General features: G+C 41.3%; 1 protein-coding gene across 2 annotated transcripts in view; it reads right to left on the reverse strand.

The window, feature by feature from the left end:
• Window positions 1-11,171, reverse strand: part of C7 (complement C7) — a 76,919-nt gene extending 65,748 nt beyond the window's left edge. The window contains exons 1-3 of one of the 2 annotated variants that reach the window (XM_063282844.1): window positions 11,006-11,171; window positions 6,582-6,637; window positions 4,161-4,236 (exon numbers count right to left, since the gene is read on the reverse strand). In XM_063282844.1, the coding sequence (XP_063138914.1) occupies window positions 4,161-4,236; window positions 6,582-6,637; window positions 11,006-11,011 (138 nt within the window). In that variant the 5' untranslated portion in view covers window positions 11,012-11,171. The remainder of the gene's footprint in view (window positions 1-4,160; window positions 4,237-6,581; window positions 6,638-11,005) is intronic. The other variant, XM_063282845.1, reaches the window with a different exon arrangement.
• Between the last annotated feature and the right edge of the window lie 13,506 nt (window positions 11,172-24,677).

The following is a 24,677-nucleotide window of genomic DNA, read 5'->3' on the forward strand; positions in this document are numbered from 1 at the left end:
GACAGGAGCCGGATGTAGATCGCTCCTGAGAGACACAGCCAGAATACAGCAAATACAGAGGCGAATGCCAGCAGCAAACCACTGAACTGAGAACAGGACCCCCGTTGAAGGAATCAGAGAAAGAACTGGAAGAGCTTGAAGGGGCTCGAGACCCCATATGTACAACAATGCCAAGCAACCAGAGCTTCCAGGGACTAAGCCACTACCTAAAGACTATACATGGACTGACCCTGGACTCTGACCCCATAGGTAGCATTGAATATCCTAGTAAGAGCACCAGTGGAAGGGGAAGCCCTGGGTCCTGCTAAGACTGAACCCCCAGTGAACTAGATTGTTGGGGGGAGGGCGGCAATGGGGGGAGGATGGGGAGGGGAGTACCCATAAAGAAGGGGATGGGGAGGGATTGGGGGATGTTTGCCTGGAAACCGGGAAAGGGAATAACACTCGAAATGTAAATAAGAAATACTCAAGTTAATAAAAACAAATTTTAAAAAAAAAAAGAAATGGGGCTAAGTAAAGTTTTTTTTTTCTTTTCTTTTCTTTTTTTCGGAGCTGGGGACCGAACCCAGGGCCTTGCACTTGCTAGGCAAGCGCTCTACCACTGAGCTAAATCCCCAACCCCCCAAGTAAAGTTTCTTAATATGTTTTAGTTTCTCTTTTTAAGGAATGAAGAGTTGCCAGACGTGTAGCTTCTCTGCATGCCCTTTTCTGAGTTCTGAGCACAGACTGCATACTTCACACAAGGATGTTTTTCCGTCTCCACGTTGCCAGCCAGGTCCTTAAGGACCACCCATTCTCCACAGCATCATTCTCAGCTCTCTGACCCTCCTATCCTTCTTCATTTTCACCTCCCTCTTCCTAAATAAAAAGTATGTTTCATCAACAGGAGTTAAACCCACTACACAATGACCTTCATCAAAGAAAAAAATCCCTTGCATGAAAACACTGTCTGTCTTTCTATCTAGATTTCATTTTATTTGGGTTTTATTTTTAAAAAAAATGACTTGTGCATTTGCTGTTTCTTTTAAATTTTTGCCTGGTTTTTCATGTTTACTAAATGCCAAGTTTCTCATTTGCATAACTTGTTTTGAAAGTAGCACTCATATAGATTATAAAAGAACGATTCATAAATAAATGATGATCAAATGGCATGGTTCCTGCCAATATTCTTAGCACTTGGGAAGCTGAAGCAGGAGGCTGGCCATGAGTTCAAGGCCAGCCTGGGTTCCTGATTAAGGCTTGGTAAATGATTAAAGATGATGATGATGATGATGGTGATGGTGATGGTGATGATGACGACGACAACCACAGTGCTTCGAGAAAGTTCAATGGTAGAGTGCATCTAGCATATGGGTTTGACCACAGACAAGTACTACAAGAGAAATGGGTGGAGAAAATGATGCTGAAGAAGATTCAAAAGTCATCTTCTGTGACAGAGCTGTTATTCTATGCCTGATCTTAGTCAAAAGACCAAGACGTGATAGGTCTGTTATTTTAAAACTTTAAACTTGTGGTGACAAGATGTCTCAGAGTTTAAAAGCACTTGCTGCCAAGTCTGATGATCAGAATTTAATTCTCAGGACCTGCATTGTTAAAGAAGATAACTGACTATAAAAAATTGTTCTCTAAGAACTGGAAGAGCTTGAAGGGGCTCGAGACCCCATATGTACAACAATGCCAAGCAACCAGAGCTTCCAGGGACTAAGCCACTACCTAAAGACTATACATGGACTGACCCTGGACTCTGACCTCATAGGTAGCAATGAATATCCTAGTAAGAGCACCAGTGGAAGGGGAAGCCCTGGGTCCTACTAAGACTGAACCAAGCCCCAGTGAACTAGATTGTTGAGGGGAGGGCGGCAATGGGGGGAGGATGGGGAGGGGAACACCCATAAAGAAGGGGAGGGGGAGGGATTAGGGGGATGTTTGCCCGGAAACCGGGAAAGGGAATAACACTCGAAATGTAAATAAAAAATACTCAAGTTAATAAAAGAAAAAAAAGAAAAAAAAAGAAAAAAAATTGTTCTCTGACCTCCACACATGTGCTATAGGCCACACGTGCCCATACATATACATATATACATATATACATGCACATACACATTCACATATACATCATATATGTATCAACGTTTAAATATAATGAAAGGGTTAAAAATTAGTTTACTTTAAATATATACTTTATCATATATATATTATATATATAAACTGAATCATTTAAAATATTTAGCCATTCAAATATTCAGGACCTTTCAAACAAACATGGTATCCTAAGAAGACTAATATGTTTATATAAAAATGTTCATTAAAGTTTCCCTTATAGCTTAAAATACAAATCTAGTACTTGGGATGTAATGGACCATGAGTTTGAGACCAGCTTGGGCTACATAATGAGACTCTGTCCTAAACTAAAAAAGAAAATTGAAAAAGAGAAAACAACCACCTAAATATCAAGGAATAGAAAAAAGTTGCATAAAATGTGGCTTCATATATGTTTTACAAATTCATGCAGATACTTTATAAACTAATACAATATAAAACCATGGCCAGCCACAAAACCTTGAACACATACTCTCTCCTGCCTGCAAGATGTTCTAGAGTAATGATCATACAGAACTAGTGGAAGTGCCAACCAATGTCTTGTTTAACTTGAGGTCCCCTTCAGAGGAAGGGGAGCCCATGGCTGACACTGGATATCCAGGATCCATTCAGGAGACTGGATAGCCCAGAGACCTAGGGTTAAACCAAACATGACTGGCCAAAACCAACAAAATAACAAACAAAAACAATGACATGACTCCTAACGATATTCTATTACACTCCTAGATCAGTGCCTCGTCTAGTCACCATCAGACAAGCTTTCTCCAGCAGCTGATGGGAGCCAGTGCAGAGACTCACAACCAGACGTTGTTATGCAGAAAGTCTAAGTTGGAGATCTCCATCAGGTCCCTCCCTGAGCCCTCCAAGAGACGGGGAGGAAAGAATTGTAGGAGTCAGAGGGGGTGCAGGACACCAGAACATCTCCCACTGAATCAACTAAGCAGGCTTAAACAGGCTCACAAAGACTGAAGCTTGAGGTCTGCATGGGTCTGCACCAGGTCCTCTGCATAAATGTAATGACTGTTTATTTTTGTGAGTCACCTAACAGTGAGAGGAGATGTGTCTCTGATTCTTTTGCCTATACTTGGGACTCTTTTCCCCCTGTTGGGTTGCCTGGTCGGGCCTCAATATTGTGTCTTATTTTGTCATGTTTGGTTGTTGTCTCTTGGAGGCCTGCTCTTTTCTGAAGGGAAATGGAGGGGGAGTGAATCTGGGGGAGAGGTGAGGTGGAGAGGAGTGGAAGGACAGAAAACTGCAGTTAGGATGTATAAGAGAAGCACCTATTTTCAATATTCAAAAAATCATTTTAAATGGTGATAGCAATATTTAAAACTATAAGCAGTGTGTTGAAAATACAGTCTCATGAATGAAACTCTCAGAAAACAATAATAAAGTTAATGATAAATAAATAAAGATTATAAACATAAAGAGAAAGGAAGCTGGAAGAATAAATAGCAAAACAGTGGCATATTTGGGGCTTTTTTGGTTTTTTGGTACAATTCTGAATGCTGTTTTCTCTCATTATTCATTTCTGTATTCTCACCAGTGATCATCACATAGAGAAAAACACATTTTTAGACGTATTGTACAATATTCAGGTCAAGTCTAGTGGTTTATTTTATATCATTACTTAGTGAATAAATTAAAAACAATGAAGATGCTTGATTTTCTCATACTTGATCTCTATTTGTGAAGTAAAATGGAGCATCCATTTGGTTGTTTGCTGGTGTTTTAAATGGGAGGAAAAGTTGAAACTGGTGAACAAAACACAGATTCTGAGCTTTCTTCTATGCTATTCCTGTGTGTTTAATGAAGAGTTACTGAGTTACCCTAAACTTTCAGCCTGTGTTAGTTAAAAGCAAGCTTTAAATTTTTTCAAGAAAAATAAAGACATCACACTATAGCACAGTATTGTAAACGAGTCCTGGTTTCTTCCTTGAAAATTACTAGACTAAGCATCAAAATACATTAACGCTAATTAACGAACATTCGAAATTGATTTTGTTGGGGTCATACCTACATGTAACAATATTTAAGTCAAAAGTTTCAAAGGAGCCTACCTGAGTCTTGGTACAGCCATTACATTCTGACCAAGGGCCATAGGAGTCCCACTCACAGTTGACTGGAGAGGAGGCTCTGTCACAGCACCAGATTTTCATTATGAAGTAGGTGGGATGATTAGCAAGGGACACAAAGATAAATAAGAACAGTCAAAAGTCATCAAAAGCACCTCACTAGTAGTGGTTACCTGTAACCGAGCCCCTGGTGGGTAGAGGTAGGAGGATCAGAAGTCTCGTTTAGATACACAGTGAAGACAGACTAGGCTACATGAGTTCCTTTCTCAAAAGAAATAAACAACAACAAAAATATGCTTTAAGATATATTGTATACTTTTATGAAAGTGTCAACATGAAGCACATTATTTTGTATAATTATTATATGTTGGTTAAGAAGAAGAAACACTATCAAAATTTTCAAAGAAGTATTAAAAGTATCCTAAAATATATGAAAATGGGAAGAGGGGTACCTATTGTTACTATTTTACTATTATATTGTATTAAATATCTATTTTTCACAAGAACTGTTAACATACTAGGCTGCAATGAGGTAAGCTGTTGACTTGGTAAAATGATAGAAACATAAATTTATAATTATATACTATATCTAATATGATAAATTTTATAACAGTGTTTGTATTGGCTATTTTTACATAAACCTGACACAGCTGGAGTTAGCAGAGGAGAGAGCCATAATTGAGAAAATGCCTCCATAAATGGATCAGGCTGTAGTCAAGCCTAAAGAACATTTTCTTAATTAGTGATTGATGGAAGAAGGCCCAGCCTATGGCGAATGGTGCAATTCCTAGACTGGTGGTCCTGAGTTTTGTAAGTTTGAACAAGTCGGGAGGAGCAAGCCAGTAAGCAGTACTCCTCCATGATCTCTGCATCAGCTCCTGCCTCCAGGTTCCTGCCCTCCTTGAGTTCTTGTCCTGACTTCCTTTGGTGATGAACTATGATGGAGATCGTAAGCCAAAGAAACCCTTCCCTTTCCATGTTGCTTTGGTCATGGTATTTCATCACAGCAATGATAATCCTAAGACAGTAAATTCATTATGAGAATATAAATAAAGGAGTAGTCAGAGTTAAGAGAATAGGTGAGAATATTTAGAAGGAAAGAATTGTGCCTTGGAAGAAACTCAGTAATGATTTGAAGAGCTATCCAGAAACTTGACAGACAAATTTTAAGACTTTCTGAGTGGTTAAAAAACAAAAACAAAGCAAAGCAAAATCAAACAAACAAACAATCTAGCAAAGGCTATAGTATAGTAATTTGTATTTAAATGGCCTCCATATTTACTTGAGCCCCATCTCAAGTACACACACATGTGGGCAAATTGAGCTTAACCAATGTCACATCAAGTATATATGAGTGAAAAAGCTGCTCTCATGAGAGGAAGACAGCTGGATTAGTCCTCAAAGGTCAAGAATGACTTGTGAAGAGATCATGGATCCTGGATTCTTGATTTGTGGGCTCAGCACATTACTAGGTTCAGAGACTTCTTGGGTTCAGATAATTCTTGAATCCTAAAGCTGAAAAATCATTCTAAAAGTAATGAATCCTGCCCTATAGTGTGCATTAAAGGAAACTTAGTAACGTGTTTACACATAGGAACAGTAAATCAAATGTCTAAATGTTTTGACCCTTAGACAATGTTCTGAATTTACTGTTGCTTGCCTACCTGAGCTCCAGGGAGAAACAGAGGTCTCCCCCCACAAAAAAAAATGGAGGCTTAGTATGGATACTCTATAACCTTCCCGCCTGTCTCCTTCACGACCCTGCACAGAAGAAACCCTCAGACCTTGGTTGCCAGTGGACTCAACATGCTGCCTGGTTCCTTGCACCAGTCTTGATACTTATTGCAATAGTCCCACCAAAGGAACTAGCCTGTTCCCATCAATCCAACAGTGAGAATAAAGCAAGAGTAATCTCTTTTATTAGGTCAGTGATGCTGGCTTTTATCCAGCCTTTGGGAACCAATAAAACTATTTTCTTTAAACTAAAAGTAAAGTACCTTTGACCTTTAAAACCCAGAAAATGTTTAGCAAGGACTAAATTTAAAGACAAATATCACCCTGGATCTGCTGCAGCTCTCAGAATGAAGGTAAAATCCTGGAGCTGGAACAAAAACCATGAGGAATGTTTGCCCTTGTTTCTTCTTTAAAGGAAAAATAAAATAGGAATAAGGCCTAATTATAATATTTTCTGAAAACGTGGAAAGATGAGGTGTACAAACACATCTAATCTGCTTATAAAAGTTAAACCATGAGGGGTTGGGGATTTAGCTCAGTGGTAGAGCGCTCGCCTAGCAAGCGCAAGGCCCTGGGTTCGGTCCCCAGCTCCAAAAAAAAAAAAAAGTTAAACCATTCTAAACTATGTTTTACATATTTTAAATTTCCATACAAGATCAAAAATATTCTTACCTTGAGAAGATTTGAAACTCTGTCATAAATCCCACCAAAATTAATAAGCTTGTTGCCTAGGAAAGAAGACAGTGAAATATTACTTTAGTTTTCATTTCTTCATTGAGTCATAAACGAATACATTCACTTAAGCATGGATTTGTGGGTTGGGAGAAGATGAGTGGAAGCGCCATAAACAAGGTAAAGACTTTTCTTTTTGAGATTCTGTTTTAAATAGAAGCTTGAAGATTCTTCAGTAAGAAAATAAAATTTAAAAATAGAACTACCATATGATCCCGCAATCCCACTACTGGCTATATATCCCAATGAAATGAAATCAGTACACCAAAAAAGATATCTTCACACCCATATTTATTGCCAGATTAGTCACAATAGCTAAGACAAGAAATCTAACAGTGTTCATCATTAGATGAAAGATTTAAGAAATGGGTAGTAAGAGGAGACAAGGAATGTGGCTCACTGACGCCTACCTAGTTTGCATAAGACTGTATTTGACCCACAGTTTAGGAGAGCCAGGGGTGGTGAGGAGAAAATACACACAATGGAATATCCTTGAGCCTTAAAAGAGAAAAGTTTACTGCTTGCAATAGCACATAGGAACTTAGAAGGCATTGTGTTAAATAAGATAAGCCAAGCACGAAAAGAGAAAGGCTGCAGGATAAAACCCATTTGTAAGTGTCATCTAACAATGTTGAGCTCACAAAAGTAAAAAGGAGAGTGGACAAGACTGAGTGTGGGGTAACTAACCCCACAGCTAAGGTTCAGGGACCATGCTAGAAGAGTCGGCAGAAAGGCTGAAGAGGAATACGGCACCTGCTATAAGATAGGGTGCTTCTACCTGAGAAATCTCAAAACTATGATGGCCTAAACAAGTTCAACACTACTAACATGACTGAGGGAATCTCACAGGACCCTAACCCTAGATGAGGCACCATAGAAAAATTGATGGATGCTGAGCAAAGGAGAGTTGCTTTTCTATAAAAATATGACCTCATGAGTTACCCAATCCCAAGTGGTCAGCACGAAATACATGTACATAAGAGAAACACTAAATAGATCAGCAGGTTGTGTGTGTGTGTGTGTGTGTGTGTGTGTGTGTTTGTGTGTGTTTGTGTGTGTTTGTGTGTGTGTATGTGCGTGTGTTTGTGTATGTGAGTGTGTGTGTGTGTTTGTGCGGGTATGAGTGTGTGTGTGTTTGTGTGTGCGTTTGTGTGTGTGTGTGAGTGTGTGTGTGAGTGTGTGTGTGTGTTTGTGTGTGTGAGTGTGTGTGTGTGTGTTTGTGTGGGTATGAGTGTGTGTGTTTGTGTGTGTGTTTGTGTGGGTGTGAGTGTGTGTGTGTGAGTGAGTGTGTGACAGACAGACATGCTACCCAGGGCAAACTTATAGATGAATAAGGGACAAAGGCAAACAAGGAGGACTTTGTAAACTGAAAGAAAAATGTCTAGACATGAATATCTAGGAAGGCCAGTAGAATACTCTGAATTAAAAATATTAGAAAAACCATTCACAGGGGATCCTGGATTGTGTAAGTGGAGAATAGGGATCAAGCATCAACGCTTATTCACTGATCTCTTGTGACCGCAGATCTATGTGACCAGCTGCAGCAGCCTTGGCGTCTCCCCACCAAGGACGACATCTTTCACAGGGAGCAAAAATAAACCTTTCCTTCCTTAAGTCACTTTTGTCAGGGTACTCTTAAACAGAAAACAGAGAGTCCCTAAAATGGGAGCGATTTGTTTTCTTGCCCTTTAGAAAGAGAATAATACACATGGAAAATAGAACAGGCTTGTGCACGAGCTGACTATAAATAATCGGTTTAGAATTCGCCACGTTGAAAAGTAGGGAATGAACTGTGTCTGTGACATTCAGCTGGACCTACAGCACTTCAGTTCTCTCTTGTGTTTTGTCCCCAAGTGAGGACTAGCTCGCCTGGCTCTGCTAACATATTCCAGCTGTGTGCAGACTGAGACATTGATGTGCCTGACATGGGCCATTGTCTGATTTCACTGATTCTAAACTAAACTCAGACCTAGGAAGGCAGACGACATCACTGTTCTGTAACTAGCTCAGAGAGAAGTTCCTTAGCTCTGAATCCTTCTTCAACAGCTCAGCTCCAAGTCACCCCCTATTAAGGGACACTGAGAGATCAAGGGGAATTCTGAAGCCATTCTCCTGAGTTTAGCAAACATGGATGGAGAAGGAGGTCAAAGATCATTCCTCCTTAAAATGCCAGACGTGGAGATCACTTCTGCTATTTGATAGCTCAAGGCTTCCCCGTGTCTCCCTTTTTGGAAACATATCACAAATGCATGCCTTCCGGGTTTGCTCTAAGAATATAAACATCACACGTTTTTAAAGACAAGCAGAAACTACATACATCCTGGAATCCAACCATTGCTTCATCTGTTGGCATCGGACCAGCCAATTAAAAGGACAAAAAAAGTCTATTATCACGACATTAAAATGTCATAAATCAATGACATGAAATTGATTTTAAACATAAAACAAGTGTTAAGATGTGTCATCTTAAAATAAGGAAGGAAATTGATTGACAGTTAATACAAACATTAGAGAAAACCGGTTAGCTGGGTGACTTTAGCAAACATATCATATTCCTTTTTGGAGCAGCAAGTGTTCTAAATTGTTAAATGAACCTACAAGGCACAGTAAAATAAATTCCAAATCAGACCGCAAACCTAAATTTATAGGTTTACAAATGTCGTTGTAACATTGTAGCCTTCAATGCATAGACTTTGCAATTTACATTCAACTTGTAACTATTTAATTCAAAGGTTACTGAAGATCTACATCTTGGTCCTTCTCCAACCTCACTACTGAACAGGAATTCTGTACAAGTGGACAGCACAGTATCTGTGGGGCAATCCACCTGCCCCAGTATGCTAATGCAACATGTTTGCTTTAAATATCAAATTCGGCTCAATCGGTAAGGCACCTGCTGTGCATGAATAAGGATCTGAGTTTGGTCCCCGGCATCTGAAGATCCTTGTGCTCACAGATAAGCACTTGGGAAACCAGGAATATTAAATACACATGGTTGTCTCTTCCAAGAGAGAGATGTATAACCTGCTTTCCACTCAGAAGGCTGGGAATGGGTGTGGTTAATATTCATTAACCTGGTGACTTCTGCTCTACCTGGATGGCCAGGCAGAACTGGGTCCTCCTCACCCTTATCTTGAGCCTATTTATCTCAATCTACAACAGCACTGTCCTCCCCAAGACCCTCATTGTGAGCTTGTTTACCTTAAGCCAACTTGAGCCTTCTTTCTTAGTTAATCCATAGAACCTATCTTTATGGAAGATGTCACTTGTACTTTACCAAAATTTAAATGTAATCATGTCTTAGTACATGGGATTGCGTTAGCATCGGGACACTATTTTCCAGATTGTGTTGTGCTTAAGTATGCCTAAAATAAACTACCTGGCATCAGACTTTCAAAGTTTGAACCAACATCAGCTACTGAGTAGTCGTGTTAAACCAAATTTCCTTCTTGCCTCCCTTGAATTGACACTCTGATGGCTGTGTTACTTGTAGAAATTGCTCCCGAACCCCCTCACGTGCGCACACACACACACACACACACACACACACACACAAGCATCCACATAAAATGCCAAGCACAGCAGTATATACCCATGGTCTCAGTACTGAGGATGCAGAGACAGGAGGATCTAACCAGCCAGTCTAGCCGTCCTGGTGAGTGTTATATTCACTGAGAAATCCTATCTCAAAAAATGAAAGGAAGAGAGGGAAGAAAAGAAAATGGACCAGCAATTGAGGAAGTTGCCCTCTGGCGTGCACACATACATATGAACACACAAATTATAATAGCAATCCCAGCTTGTTTCTCCATCCTAAAATTCCATCCTGTAACAATGACTTTTGGTTGTTCACAGCATAGTAACATTTTTAAAAGTTTTCAATTGTTTTATGATGGTTTAATATGTATGTAGATAAACTCATAGCTTCTGTGTACTTATATATTTTCTGCCCTCAATTCTGACCTTTCTACTCAAGATGTTAAATTCTAATTTTCCAAAGCTGCAGATTCTGTTTTCTATAAAGTTATTCTATAATCAAATCAGGACCTCGCTGCATGCATGGCCCAAAGTGAAAATTAGCAAACAATCAAACTGGACATAACGTATGCCTTAGAAGTAACAATGGTTCTGTTGCTTTCTCAGGATCCCTTTTCCCAACCCTCTCAGACATAATTTAACTGCAAAACAAGAAAAACCAGCTCACTTTGGCTGAACTATAACAATTTTACTCATATGAGGATTATTTTTAAGACCTTTTCCATCGTGTTTTCCACATCATTCTCTTCACTTGATTTCTTTCAGTTAAGTGTGGCCTTCCCCTTTGAGATGCCTTTAAGTATATAAGCCATACGTTGTTCTCTTACCTTCATGCTTGGGAAACATTCAGGGCAGAAGAGAACAAGAAAATTTCATCTGTAAAGACAGACAGGCTTTTGCCTCCCCCACAGTTTGTCCTGTTCTGGGTTCCTTTCCCACTCATTTATAAAGTCAGCTGTGCTGAGTCTCAACCCGATTCTCCAGGGACATAGAGAGCCTGCCTCTGTACTTGATCTGTGCCTTGAAGCCAGATGCATTTTGTCAGTTACACAGACCCTCGCTGCAGCCAGCTGGGACCATTTGGAAGTTACAGCTATGTTTCTGGGAAGTGTATCTGTTAATCAGAAAAGACAGTAAATGTCTTCAGTTCAGCATTTAAGTGATTTCCAACCAAAGGAGACTCTGTAAAGTAAGGGCTGAACCTCTTTACTATTTTAATCTACTGAACAGAGTGCAAGTTTTCATGATGCTCTTAAAGGGTATTTTAAAGCAAATTTTGAAATTGCTCTGTGAAAGGGAAGTTCCTGGTCCACTTTCTGATTTTATAACAAAATAGGTGAGACTCAGACCTTTAAAATAATAGAAATATATTTATCTCATAGTCCTGAAAACTAGGAAGTACAAGAGCATGGTGCCAGCATCCACACAGTATCCATAAGAGTTTGTCTTTAAGCATCATGACATGGTGAGACCTCAGAAGTGTGGTAGAACAAGTCTCTCTTCCATAAATCTACGAGTGCTAAAAGCAGGAGTTCCGTTCTCATGACCTTATCTATTCTTTAGAGGCCCATCGTACTAATGTATAATGTGTCCTAAATTTTTAACTAAATGATATCACTAATGTATGGTGGGTACTAAATTTTGGAGGATAAATTTAAGCCGTAATAGATCTGGATTAGTTCTGTCTGTGGAAAGTAAATTTTATGTTAAGGAATGGGTTTTTTTCTGGAAACAAAATAGAGCATAATATTTATAATGCCTCTCTCTCTCTCTCTCTCTCTCTCTCTCTCTCTCTCTCTCTCTCTCTCTCTTTCTCTCTCTGACTTCCATAGATTAATCGCAAAAAGTGTTTGGGGGCCACAGTTCGCATGTGACATTAAAGGACAGGGAATCGGGGTTGGGGATTTAGCTCAGTGGTAGAGTGCTTGCCTAGCAAGCGCAAGGCCCTGGGTTCGGTCCCCAGCTCCAAAAAAAAAAAAAAAAAGAAAAAGAAAAAAGAAAAAAAAAAAAGGACAGGGAATCTGTCCTCTTCCACTATGTGAGTTCTGAGATTCGAACTCGGGCTGTCAGGCTTGGTAGCCGCCACTTTTGCCCACTGAGCCCTCTTGATGGCCAGTTTTCAGTTTTCTTTTTCCTAAGAGTTATTTTATTTCACATGTATGAGTGTTTTCATGCATGTATGTGTGGGTACCGTCCCTGTGAATGCCCAAGGCCTGCACAGGAATCCTCAAAGACCAAAAGAGGGCATTGGGTTTCCTGGAACTGGAGCTATGGATAGTTTTAAGTCAACTGGAGCTATGGATAGTTTTAAGTCACTACGTGGATTCTGAGGCCTGAACCTGGATCCTCTGCGAAAGCGGCGAGTGTTCTTAACTGCTGAGCCGTCTCTCCAACTCTGAGTCAAGGTTTTAAAGAAGCAGACTCCTAAAATGTGTCACCACAGTCTCAACCGTGATGTTGCACTCACTGCTTCCTTTGTTATGGTGTTGGAGGGAGCAGTGAGAAAACTCAATCTCTGGCAGTGTCTGAGACAGAAGAGAAGGGAAATGTTACCTTTCCGAGTTAGGATTCAGAAGGGCAGACAGACCTAACAGAACCATGACTTCAGCAGACACAGAGGAGGTAGAATTCTGGGAAGGAAAGGCACATTATCTCATTGATGGGATAAATATTCCTCCCAGCTCTAAAGCTTGGTGTTGGGTGAATCTTCCTTCCTAAGCCACGTGACTGATCAGCTCAACTGGAAAGTCAGGTCTCCACCCAGGCCACAGATTCCATTCTCTTGACCAGAAGGAAATAGCTTTTCTCTTGATGGACCTTTAATGCCACTGTAACAATGTCACGTGGGTATTTATCTGTTTGGAATTCCAACAGGGAAACCATTAGGATAAGAGCTTTCAGTACGGATGCGGTCTATACTGTTGGCGGTTTGGCTGCCGGCCTATACTTTGTGGACTTTTTTCAAAGGTCTGTTGGAAACTAGTGCACAGAAAGCTTTAAGGAAGAAGGAAGAATGGAAGCTGCCGGTTGGTTGGGAAGAGTCAAAGAAAGGTGATGTGTCCGTACAGGGGAGGAATTGGAAGCACAACTTGGAGTTTTTCAGTTAAAAGGAGGGTAGCCAAAGTCTTTAAGAGAGACACAAAGTCTACAAAGATTCTCAGACCTTGGTGGTTAAGCAGAATTTCAAATCTGACTCTGAGACGTGCAGGAATGGACAGCAAACTAATGAGGAAGGAAATAGCTATTCAGGGAGGAAGGAGTAACTCCGAAGAGGGACATTTGTGCTCTGGGAAAACACCCAGCATATTCCTGCAAGTAGGGGTGACTTGAGGAAGGCCAGGTCACCCCACTTATGTAGGTGGAGTTATCGCTGTGAAAAAACACAGCTGGAATCATGGAGCCTTCTGGCAACTGACCCTAGTGAAGCATAAACCACAAGATACATCCCGTTTGGGGGAGCAAGAAATTTTTTAAAAATCACCAAAAATAAAGAAGCATTTTCCAACATTTCTTTCTTTTTTTTTTTTTTTTTTTTTTTTTTTGCCACAGACTCTAGTACTGCAAAACGATTCCTGGAAGAAAAGGAAAAACACTTACTTTATGGTTTAATTAGAGCATAAGTATATAAAATAAAATTGGGTTGGGAAGCTTCCAAGATCCCGACTTTAGGGGCAGGTCCTGCACTGGTCATGACAGTCAAAATGTCTCCTGGTGTCAAATGTCCCCTGGGGCAAAATGCCCATCACATTCCTGGGTTGAGAATCACTGCTGCAACATCTTTTCCCAGAAAACGCCCAGGTTCCTATTCTCCGTGCATTGTACTGTGCTTCTGAAAGTCTCGCAGAGAGCAATACTTGGATTGAACTTCTTTAGCCCAGACTTCCCAAGTTCATTTGACATCTCCCACACTCGGGTTTGTAACCAGGTTAGTGCGTGAGCATTTTTGGTAAAAAAGAATCTGAACCAAAATGAATCCGTGAAAGGGGAAAAGGAGGTTTCTGCCTACCAGGGAGGGGTCACCAAAGAGCACAGTCCTCATCATCTGTCACCCAACAGCCCTTACCCATTTCTCCTCACTTCCCTGGGATCTGACAACATCCACTACTCCTGGAAAACTTTTAGGCCACAGTGATATCAAGGCACTGTTTTGTTCTTCCGCAAATATCTACGTGGACCCAGTACTGGACCCAGTGCGCGTGTAAGTGGGTGTGATCTGTTTGAAGAATAATGGTTTAGCATGCCTATTTAATTTACTAATCATTATATTGAAATGGGAACAAAACTGGAACAATTCAATACCAGTATATCCAGCCGCCTTTGAGAGTTGGGGAAGAACAAACTTACTTGGGAAGGGTAAAGCCTCCTTTTTCTCTTTTGCAGAGACTGACAGGTCAGAATTGAACGCGCCAGGAAGTGCAGCAAAGAAGCAATAGCACCCTCTAGTGGCATGAGGCCCCAGGCCCTACAGTAAAACAACAGCATCTGGCTGAGGCGTTAAACCACTCAGGAGCCTGCGAATCTTTCCTAAGCTCCCCGGGCAGGAGCTTGTTAAGCTAATAAGTACTCCAGGTGGTATCTCTTCTCCATTAAAGTGTCACTGTGCGAATAGTTTAAGAATGAAAAATGGCTGCCAGGCAATGCTTTATCCAAAGGAAGCTTTCAGAAAAGTGATGTTGTTAAGCACTTTATCATCGCGCCTAGTAAGACGCTGTGCATCATTGCTGATAACACTTCTCTAAACACGGATGGATCCCTGAGCTAAGGAAGCTCACAAGACGAGTTCTCTTAACGTCTTGTTTTGCAAGAAAATGTTGCTTAAAGTTTAGATATTTGAAAAATATCTGAAGGACTTCCTCTCTTCCTCTCTTCCTCTCTTCCTCTCTTCCTCTCTTCCTCTCTTCCTCTCTTCCTCTCTTCCTCTCCTCCTCACTTCCCTCTGAACAGAAGTCCACACTAGACAAGCTTTTGCCCTGGCTCCCACAATGGTTGCAGATGGCAGAGGTCAGATTAGAATCGGGAGGTAAGAACTTGCGGTCTCCAGAAGTGACTGACACTAAATATAGGAGAAGGCCTGGATTCGTTTGTGTTTCTGAATACTGTTAGGAATTTTGTCATTGCTGTTGCTACTTGCAATGTATTGTGGAAGTTGCCTGCAAGCCCGAGATATATTTCTTTTGGTTTAAATTGAAATTAAGTGAAACAGCTCTTTTTTTTTTTTTTTTTTTTTTGGTTCTTTTTTTCGGAGCTGGGGACCGAACCCAGGGCCTTGCGCTTCCTAGGTAAGCGCTCTACCACTGAGCTAAATCCCCAGCCCGTGAAACAGCTCTTTAAAGGAAGAGGCGAACTGTGCAGGTGTCCGTGGTTCTTGGAGGACACTGTACAAAGTCAAGCAGAGGTCCCGTGCGAGAGGACAAACTTCTTTATTCCACGTATACTTAAAATTATGACTCCAACCAGGTAACATACACTAGCAGGTCTGAGGCCTCTCACACATATACAGCAGAGGACTGCCTGGTCTGGCCACAGCGAGAAAAGATAGGCCTAACCCTAGAGAGACTTGAGGCCCCAGGGAGTTGAGAGGCCTGGTTGAGGGTGGGGTGGAGAGGTGAGGACATTCTCTTGTGAACAGGGGGAGCAGAGGGATGGGATGTGGAACTGTGGGAGGGCAGACCAGGAGGGGGTAATGACTGGACTGTAAAAGAATAAAATAAAAGTAATAAAATAAAATGCAATTATGGTGACTAAGAAAAGGTATGGGTTAAAACAAGGGTTCAGCATGCAAAGTTCCTTTAAAAAAAAAAAAGACACTTCCAGAAAGCGACAAGCTGTCTTATAATTTTAATCTTTATGTCCTCAAACTGTCCTTAATATTATATACGTTCTTCATCGTCGTCGTCGTCATCATCATCATCATCATCTATTCTGCAGGCCAGAAAAGAAAGGAAGATAAAGGTAATAAAAATGTATAATCCTCAATTATAAGACCCCTTTTTAAAACTTCATATATTTATATATTTTATGTGTATGAAGATTTTGTATCATGTACATATATGCTTTGTGTACCACATATGTGCCAAGGAGGCCAGGAGAGAGCACTGGACACACTGGAACTGAAGTTACATACAGTCATGATCTGGCGTCTGGGTGCTGGGAATCAAATTCAGGTCCTCTGAAAGAACAGCCAGCGGTCTCACCCACTGAGCCACCTCTCCAAACCCATACAACCTATTTAAATGCTTGTGAAGAAAGTTATCTTAGAAGTCAGTGAAAAGTAGCCCCAAACACATGCCGACAGCCTACTCCTCCAGGGCAAGGATGTGACAGAGAGCAAAGGAAGGTTCTAGTTTGCATTTCAGTGACACAAATATGTGCTGTAAACACAGCCTGCACTCAAAATCTTGGCAAGAGCAGAGAACAAAACCAAGAGCATCGCATGTAGTGGGTGAGCACTCTGCCACTGAGCTATGGTCACAGCTGAATTCAAATCTTGAGCAAGTTGCTTGGCCCCACCCCCGCCCCCACTATGTGGTTTGTTTATCTGAAGAATGTAATGTCATCTAACTCACGGGGCTGTTTTACTAAGTGTGACAATGCAAGTAAAGCAATTAGCATCATGCTTGACCAGCAGTCAGCTAATACCCAAAGGCTTGCAAGCAACCCAAGCAGACAACCGATGGGTTAAATTGTGCAGACATTAAAGGAATCCTATGCACCTACAAAGCTAAAGAAGTGGCCTATGCAGTGACAGAGAAAACTCTCCAGCACATCGTGTTCAAGAAGAAAGAAAAGGGTAAATGCGATGTCTCACCAGGTAGAGCTGCCTTTGCCTTGCAGCCCTGGCGACCTGAGTTTTATTCTCAGATTCCATAGGAGACACACACACTCACACACAATAACAACGACAATCCCTGACACTGCCTAGAGGGCCAGAAGCCAGAGAATGGATAATCCAGGGACCACAGTAGAACCAAACGTGAATGGCAAAAACAAACCAACCAACAAAAAAAGAAAATGAAAATATTCCTAATGATTCTCTGTTATAGAGATTGTTATCTAGCTCAAGTGTCATCAGAGAGGTTGTTGTTAATAAAAGTATAAAGAGGGGGGAAACTATGTTCTATGGAGGTCTGGGGAAAGGGGGTGCCTCAGCAGGCCCATGCTGAGACATCCCTTCCCCTCAAGGACCAGACGCAGGATGATATAATGCAGATAGAGTTTATTCGGGGCATGGGGAGGGAGTTAAGAGGGTAGTATGGTAGAGAGAAAGTAGAGAAGTAGAAAAGTAGAAGAGAAGAGGAGTAGAGGAGTAAAGAAGTAGAGGCCAGCCATGAGCATGTGGAGAGAAGAGGGGAAGGGAGTGGGGAGAGAAGGGACAAGGGGACAGGAAAGCAAGAGCAAGAGAGTGAGGAGAGGGCTGCTTGCCCCTTCTATAGTGTCAGGCACACCTGGCTGTTGCCAGGTAATTGTGGGGTGGAGCATACCTGGCTGGTGCCAGGTAACTGGGTGGTGGGACTTAAACAGAATGCTAACAGAGGCTTCATCCAGCAATTGATGGCAGAGACCCACAGCCAAACATTAGATGGAGCTTGAGGAATCCTGCTGAAGAGAGAGAGGAAAGATTGTTAGAGCCAGAGAGGTCAAGGACATCACAAGAAAACTCAACCAACCAACCTGAGTCTTTTGGGTCTCACAGAGACTGAACCACCAGCCATGGAGTATACATGAGACTGACCTAGGCCCTATGCACACTGTGACAGTTGTGTAGCTTGATCTTCTTGTGAGACTCCCAACAGTGGGAGCAGGATCTGTCTCTGACCCTGGTGCCCATCCCTGAGACCCTTTCCCCCTATCGACCTGCCTTTCCTACCCTTACTAGGAGAGGAGATGTCAGGTCTTACTACAATTTGATATGTCATGACTGGTTGGTATGCCATTGAGGTCTGCCCTTTTCTGAAGAGAAACAGAGGAAGAGTAGTTGGGATTGGGGAGGACTAGGAGGAGAGGAGGAAGGGGAAACTGCAGTAGGAATGTAAATCAGAGAAAATTAAAATAAAAATATTAATGATTCTTCCAAGTCTGCCTTTGGTGGCTGGGTGAATTCAAGGCTAGCCTGGATAATTTAGAAAGATAGTATCTCCTAATAAAGAGTAAAGGCGGGGCTGAGGGAGTGGTTCAGTGCTAAAGAACATGAAAGAGGCCCTAAGTTTATGCCCAGGACTGAGAGGCATGCGTACTGGGGTATAGAGAAGATAGAGAGACAAACATAAATACCTCTCATCTCAAAGGAGCAGCAGGGAGGAAGAGGCAAATAAAGAGGAAATACAGAGAAGGGTGAAGCAGAGGAGGAGGTAGAAGAAGAAGAGGCTAAGGAGCGGAGAGGGTAGATGAGGAGGGAGAGAAGACAAAATCATCTTCAAAACAGTTGCCACTCATTGTGCATCAATGAGTTAAGCCTGGGCAGCAGGGTAGTTAGTGTCTCTTCTCCTTTCCTCAAGTCAACTGCGGAGAGAGCCCAAGAAGGGAAGTAGATCTTCATCAGTGCCCAGTATCTTCTCTCTATCCACAGTGAATTGAGCAACACACTTGGGTTGGGTAAAACAGACCCATGCAAATGGATGTACAATATTGTAGTAGGAGTAGATCTAAAACCATTTCTCTCTCAGGGCTGCACCTGTGTTTGCAGCCAGAAATAGTCACAAACACAGATGTAGATATGAGCAGTACCTATAGATGGTAGTGGAGATATTTTCATGTTACCACTTCAAGTTATATATTCAATGGTAACTTGATTTCAAGATCTTCCTGGAATGTTCTTCAAGAATCTAAAAGTAGATCTACCACATATACACCTCTGAATATCCAAAGGAAATTAAATCAGTAACCCAAAGAAATATATTTGCATGCCCATGTTCGGTAGCACTACTCATGAGACTTAAAATATGGAATAAACCTAGATGTCCAACCATAGACAAGTGATTGAATAAAATATGCCTATATACACCATGGAGTATGCATGATTCATCCATAAAGAAAAATAAAACCCTGTCATTTGATGAAAATGCATGAATCTGGGGGAAGACATTGTGTTAGGTAAGAATAAGTCAGACATAGTAGCTGAGTAAATATTTTCTCTCATGTAGAAGCAAAAGAAAAGTTAAAAGCAAGTGATGAATCTGGGAAGGGAAGTGGTAGGAAAGAGAGAGAAGGCTTCTAGGAATGGGAGAAGGATGAGGTTCAGTCAGAGTAACTAGAATACATTATACAAATGTTTAAAATTGTCAAAGAATAAATTTAATTCATGTTTTAAAGCACAACCCAAGTTAGCCATGACCACACATGCCATGCTGTTTGATTGTTCATGAGAGGAATTATGTTGCCCAAGTTGGCTTCATTCATTCTTGCTATGTAGCTCAGGCTGGCCATGACCCCCTTGATCCTTCTGTCTCCACCTCCCAAGGGCAAGGATCACAGAGATACACACATGGGGCTAGGGCAGTGACCCACAACTTTAATCCCTCAACACTTTGGAAGCAGAAGCCAGCAGGTCTCTGTTGAGTAGACTGGGACAGTCTAGACTACATAGTGAGTTCCAGGACACCCAGAGCTGAGAGTACAGAAGCCCTATCTCAAACAACAATAAACAAGTAAATAAACGAACAAACAATTTTTTAAAGAGGCCATAAAAGAGAACAAAGAAAGGTGCATAAGATGCTCTGGAAGGAGAGGAAATGGAGAAATAATATAAGTATATGATAACATTGAAACATAAAAATAAACATTTTTAAAGCAGCTGACTACAAATATAAGGGTTTATTTCTTCTCTGTGTGTCTAAATGTCTGTGGCTAATATCTGTGGTGAGGCTGGTGCTGTGCTGTTTCAATTATTTCAGCTCTATAATACGGCCTGAAATCAGAACAATCTCAGCTTTACAACTACTACTTCTCTTTGAGATTATTTGCACCTTCATGTGATCTTTTGCATGTATCTGCTACTTCTTTTTTTGAGATTGTAATACAATTTACCACATTTCTCCCTTCCCTTTTCCCCTTCCAAACCCTTCCAAGCACCCCTCCCCACTCTCCTTTGAATTCATGGTCTCTTATTTTCATTAATTGTTATTGCATGTATACACATAGGTGTATATACATATATACTCCCAGATATAACCTGCTCGTTCCAAACATGACTTATTCCATATGTTACTACTTTGTATGTTTTCATTTAGTAGTGAACAAGCAATCAGTGTGCTCTTCCCTGGGGAAGACCAACTCTCTCACTTCCAGCTCTTCCCTGAGGAGGACCACCTCTCCCAATTCCAGCTCTTCCCTGGGGAGGACCACCTCTCCCACTCCCAGCTGTTCCCTGGGGAGGACCATCTCCCAGCTTTTCTCAGTTGCCTGTAGTTCTTTGTGTGAGCTTGAGGTCTCATGGGCTTTTCCTCATTTGCATTGGCATGTCCATGGATGTCCTGTGAATTTTAGAATGTGCTTTCTCAGCTCTCCAACAGAGGTCTTTGGGATTTGGGTGAAGACTGCTGTGAGCCTCTCAACTATAATGGGAAGTATTGTTGTCTTAACTAGATTTTAGTTTCAGCAACATTTTAAATATATTTGAACCTTTTTGGACAAATTTATTTCAGAGCATTTTATTCTTTTTTATGTTATTATAGATACATTTTTTCACTTTCAGAGGGCTGGCAAGATGTTCAGTGGGTAGATGTCGGGGATCGGACTGCCAGACTAGGCAGACCTTGACAAGGACACTGCTTGATCTCACTCCTCTTTCTTGCCCGTTCTCCCACAGGTATGGGTCCCCCTCGACCCCCACGAATAACTGGGTCCCCGCTGGCTGGGACAGGTAAAAGCAGTTGCTTAGAACCCATGGGGTAAGGAGAGACCCAAATCTTAAAAGTTTCCTGTGACCTCAATCACATGTGCACACCCATATCCATACAAATGCACATATCTGTAGGATGATGTCATTATGCAGGCGAAGGCAGGTACAAGATAGAACAAGGCCTGTCATTGGATGAGAAGGAAGGAGAAAAGTTTTAGAGAGGAGGAGGAGACTAGAGCAAGGGAAAGAGAAAGAAGCAGCTGAGAGAACATGGAGGCAGATGTTGAGATTTCTCTCTGCACATTTACAGGTTGTTATGAATAGTCTTAAGGGATGGATGTGTTCAGGGCTTTGTATGTCTAGGTGGGCAATTATATCTTATCAATTGGATCAGAGGTTATTGTGTTGTGTGTTCTTTCATGTGGCGATTTAATTGAGTTTAAGAGAGTGCATGGTGGCTGGAGACATTGGGCTGCCACAGAATTGGGATGTGTATTTCTGGCATGATGGCAACCTGCCTTGGGAACTGGATGGGTAGAGAGATTGTTGCCAGGCTCAGAGAAAGGCCTTTGGCAGTGTGATAGGGGATGGAGCAAAGCAGATGAGAGGCTTTGCTGACTGAGATGAAGATATCTACCAGATATCTTGGGGCACTATGGTGCCAGACCCAGTGCAGGGTAAAAGACAGCATTTTTTATTTAATTTTATTGCAACACACATCACACATACAATAATTATTTTTTTAATTTCTCTTTTATAGTATTTATTTCTACTCCACAGACATAAAGCTGGTTTTCACATTAACTAATACACTGGCTCTAACAGTTATATGTATGAATTACTTACTATTTTCTATACAGAAAATATCTTTTGTATGGAAGATATTTCTATCTTTCTTCTCTCTATCTAATTTGAGGTTTTTTTTCCTATCTAAAACCTCCACCTTGGTGTTGGCTAGAAGCAATAAGATCTTGTTCCTCATCTTAGGAGGAAAGATTTTCAGTTCTTCAACTGAATTGATGCTATGCATGTTGTTTCATAGAAAAAAATTGGAATTTTCATCCTTGGAAATTCTACCTTATTTTGTCAAGTTTTGTTTTGTTTTATTTTGTTTCATAAAAGGGAGTTGGTCAAGATGACAGTGTATTTTTGTCCTGTATTGTTTTAACCTGGTTTATTACATTGAATGTCATGCATGTGGCCTAACTTGCAACAGTATTGCTGGGCTCCTATTATTATTAATCAAATCATCATTGGCCATGTTATAGAAACCATTCCTGTTAGATTCAGTTTGCTAGCACTGTTTTGAGGATTTTTCTGTTTATCCTAATAATGGATAGTATTTACAGTTTCTTGTGATACCTTTTTCTGTGTGGGTATCACAGTCATGTGGCCTTGGAGTAAGCAACTATGTTGCCTCCTGTGCTGTTTGGTTTTTAAGAGTCTGTGAAGGAGTGGAGAGCTCTATCTCTGTCCACCACACCATCCTTCCATTCATAATCACTGTTATTAGTCTTAAAGTACCCTTCGAATGTCCCTTGTACATTTCCTTGTAAATATAAAGAGTAACTGGTCTTATTTTTCTTTATACATAATTTTAATACAAGTCAATAGGGGAAGAGAGAGATGAAGATGTGAGGAGTATTCAAAGGTTTCACATGGTTTTTGCTCTAAGAATTCCTAGACACTTCATCTAAGCTATCTTTACTTTCTAGATGACGTCATCCCACAGCACCACGACTTCTAACACACACGTTGACTCCAGTCCTCCTGTTCTCAAGTGCACTCTGATAGCGACACTACTTGACCTGTTACATCGAGTCACTTGCTATGAATACTTATCACTTTCATTTTTAACTCACGCTATGGTAATAACCTTCTCCCCTTTTCCACTCAATAAGCCAGAGAACTTCCAGCAAGCTAATGCATTTTTCCTTTCCCTCGTGTTTGTGACTTCTTTATGCTCCTAGGTCAGCAGCTTAAAATTCTATCACAGAGCTCTGCACTAGAGATCCTGAACAGGAGGAGGAAAGCCTTGGACTCACACTAATTTCCAGACTCCCTGGGATACTTAGCAGAGTAAACTGCTTCAGAGTAGTCCTGAGTAGGCATTTCAGACAGGAAGAAAGCTTCTGACCCAGAACCACACCTGAAAACAATCTGGTGTCTCTAAGGGATACTGCAACAAGCATGAACATAGGTAAGCTGATGTGCCAAGCTCTTAAGTGACAGGAGCAGAGCCCTCTTGCATCCCACTGGGACTTAGCAGATGCCACACCAGGCTTTCCCATTATGTCTACCCTCTATACCATAGCAAGTGCACTCTGACATCGGAGTCTCTTACTCATCATGTGAATCTTTCTCCATCACCTTATATTTAATATTAATAATTATGTTAGGGGTGAATGAGAACATATGTGGGGGCAGTTGAAGGAGGGAATTCTTACCCTGAGACACTTGTGTAACATTGTTTCTCACTTTACTGGTCTCCTCCAAACTCTGCAATCCGTTGACTCCCATTCCTTCATAGGCAGTACTCCACTTAGCATTAACCGTCAACTCAAGCCTAGCGTCATCTAGGAGAAGCCTAGATCACGTTGCTCTGTGGAGAGCCTGTGAGGAACTGTCTTAATAGTTAATTGAGGTAGGAGGACCCAGCCACTGTGGGCAACACCATTCCCTGGGCAGGTGGTCCTGAGCTGTAAGAAAGCTAGCTAAAAATGGCCGGCAAACAGTATTCCTCCAAGGTTTCTACTTCAAGTTGCTACCAAGCTGAAAGCCCTGATCTGCTTTGGTTTCTGCCCTGACATCCCCTGAGGATGGACTATGACATAGAAGTGTAAACTGAATAAACACTGTCCTCCCCTGATTCGATTTTAGACAATGTTTTGTTACAGGAGCATAAATCACACTAAACAACCAATAACTTCATTTTATTTAAAGCAAAATGCATTGCAGTGACATTTGCATGCATTCCTGCCGTCCGTGTTCCATAACACTAGTATCTATGCCCAAATACTCAGCTTTATCTTGTGCTACCATAGATGAATGCCATATGCTCCTAGCCCAGGAAAATTCCTCTACTTGTGTACCACAGGAGGGTCTAAGCTGCAGCCTGTGGGCCACGTGTGGTCCAAGACAGCTGTGAATGCAGCCTGACACAAAGTTGAAAACATTGAGGTTGGGGGTGGGGGGTTGTTTTGTTTTGTTTTTTACAATTGCTTTGTAATTCCAGTACCCAGTTCTCAAGAGTGAACTTTGTGGATGACAACATCATGCCCCGATGTCACAAAATATAAACCTATGTATATCCCCACTATTTATAGGTTTGGATGGCTTCAGTTTTACCATGATGTGTGGCCTCCAGCCCTATCTTCCAAGCAGAGACAGTCAAATTGATACCAGAAGGCATCGTTGAGTCTTGGTAGTGAAAGGCCATGATTACCAATAATGCTACCCTACCATGAAGAGCAGTAGGTATTTAATGTTGTTTAGAAAATAGGTAAGCATTCTCACTTAATTAGTAAGAGTCCTTCTGCACCTGAGCCACGTCTCCTGCAGCATCCCCATGCTGCACACTCAGCCTCCCACTGCTGCTACATTAGCAGCAGGGAAGTGGAGGGGCACAGACTCGGCTTACTATTTTCCTGTCAATTAATGTC

Source organism: Rattus norvegicus, chromosome 2 (genome assembly GCF_036323735.1).
Source record: "Rattus norvegicus strain BN/NHsdMcwi chromosome 2, GRCr8, whole genome shotgun sequence".
In the NCBI taxonomy this organism is placed as follows: domain Eukaryota; kingdom Metazoa; phylum Chordata; class Mammalia; order Rodentia; family Muridae; genus Rattus; species Rattus norvegicus.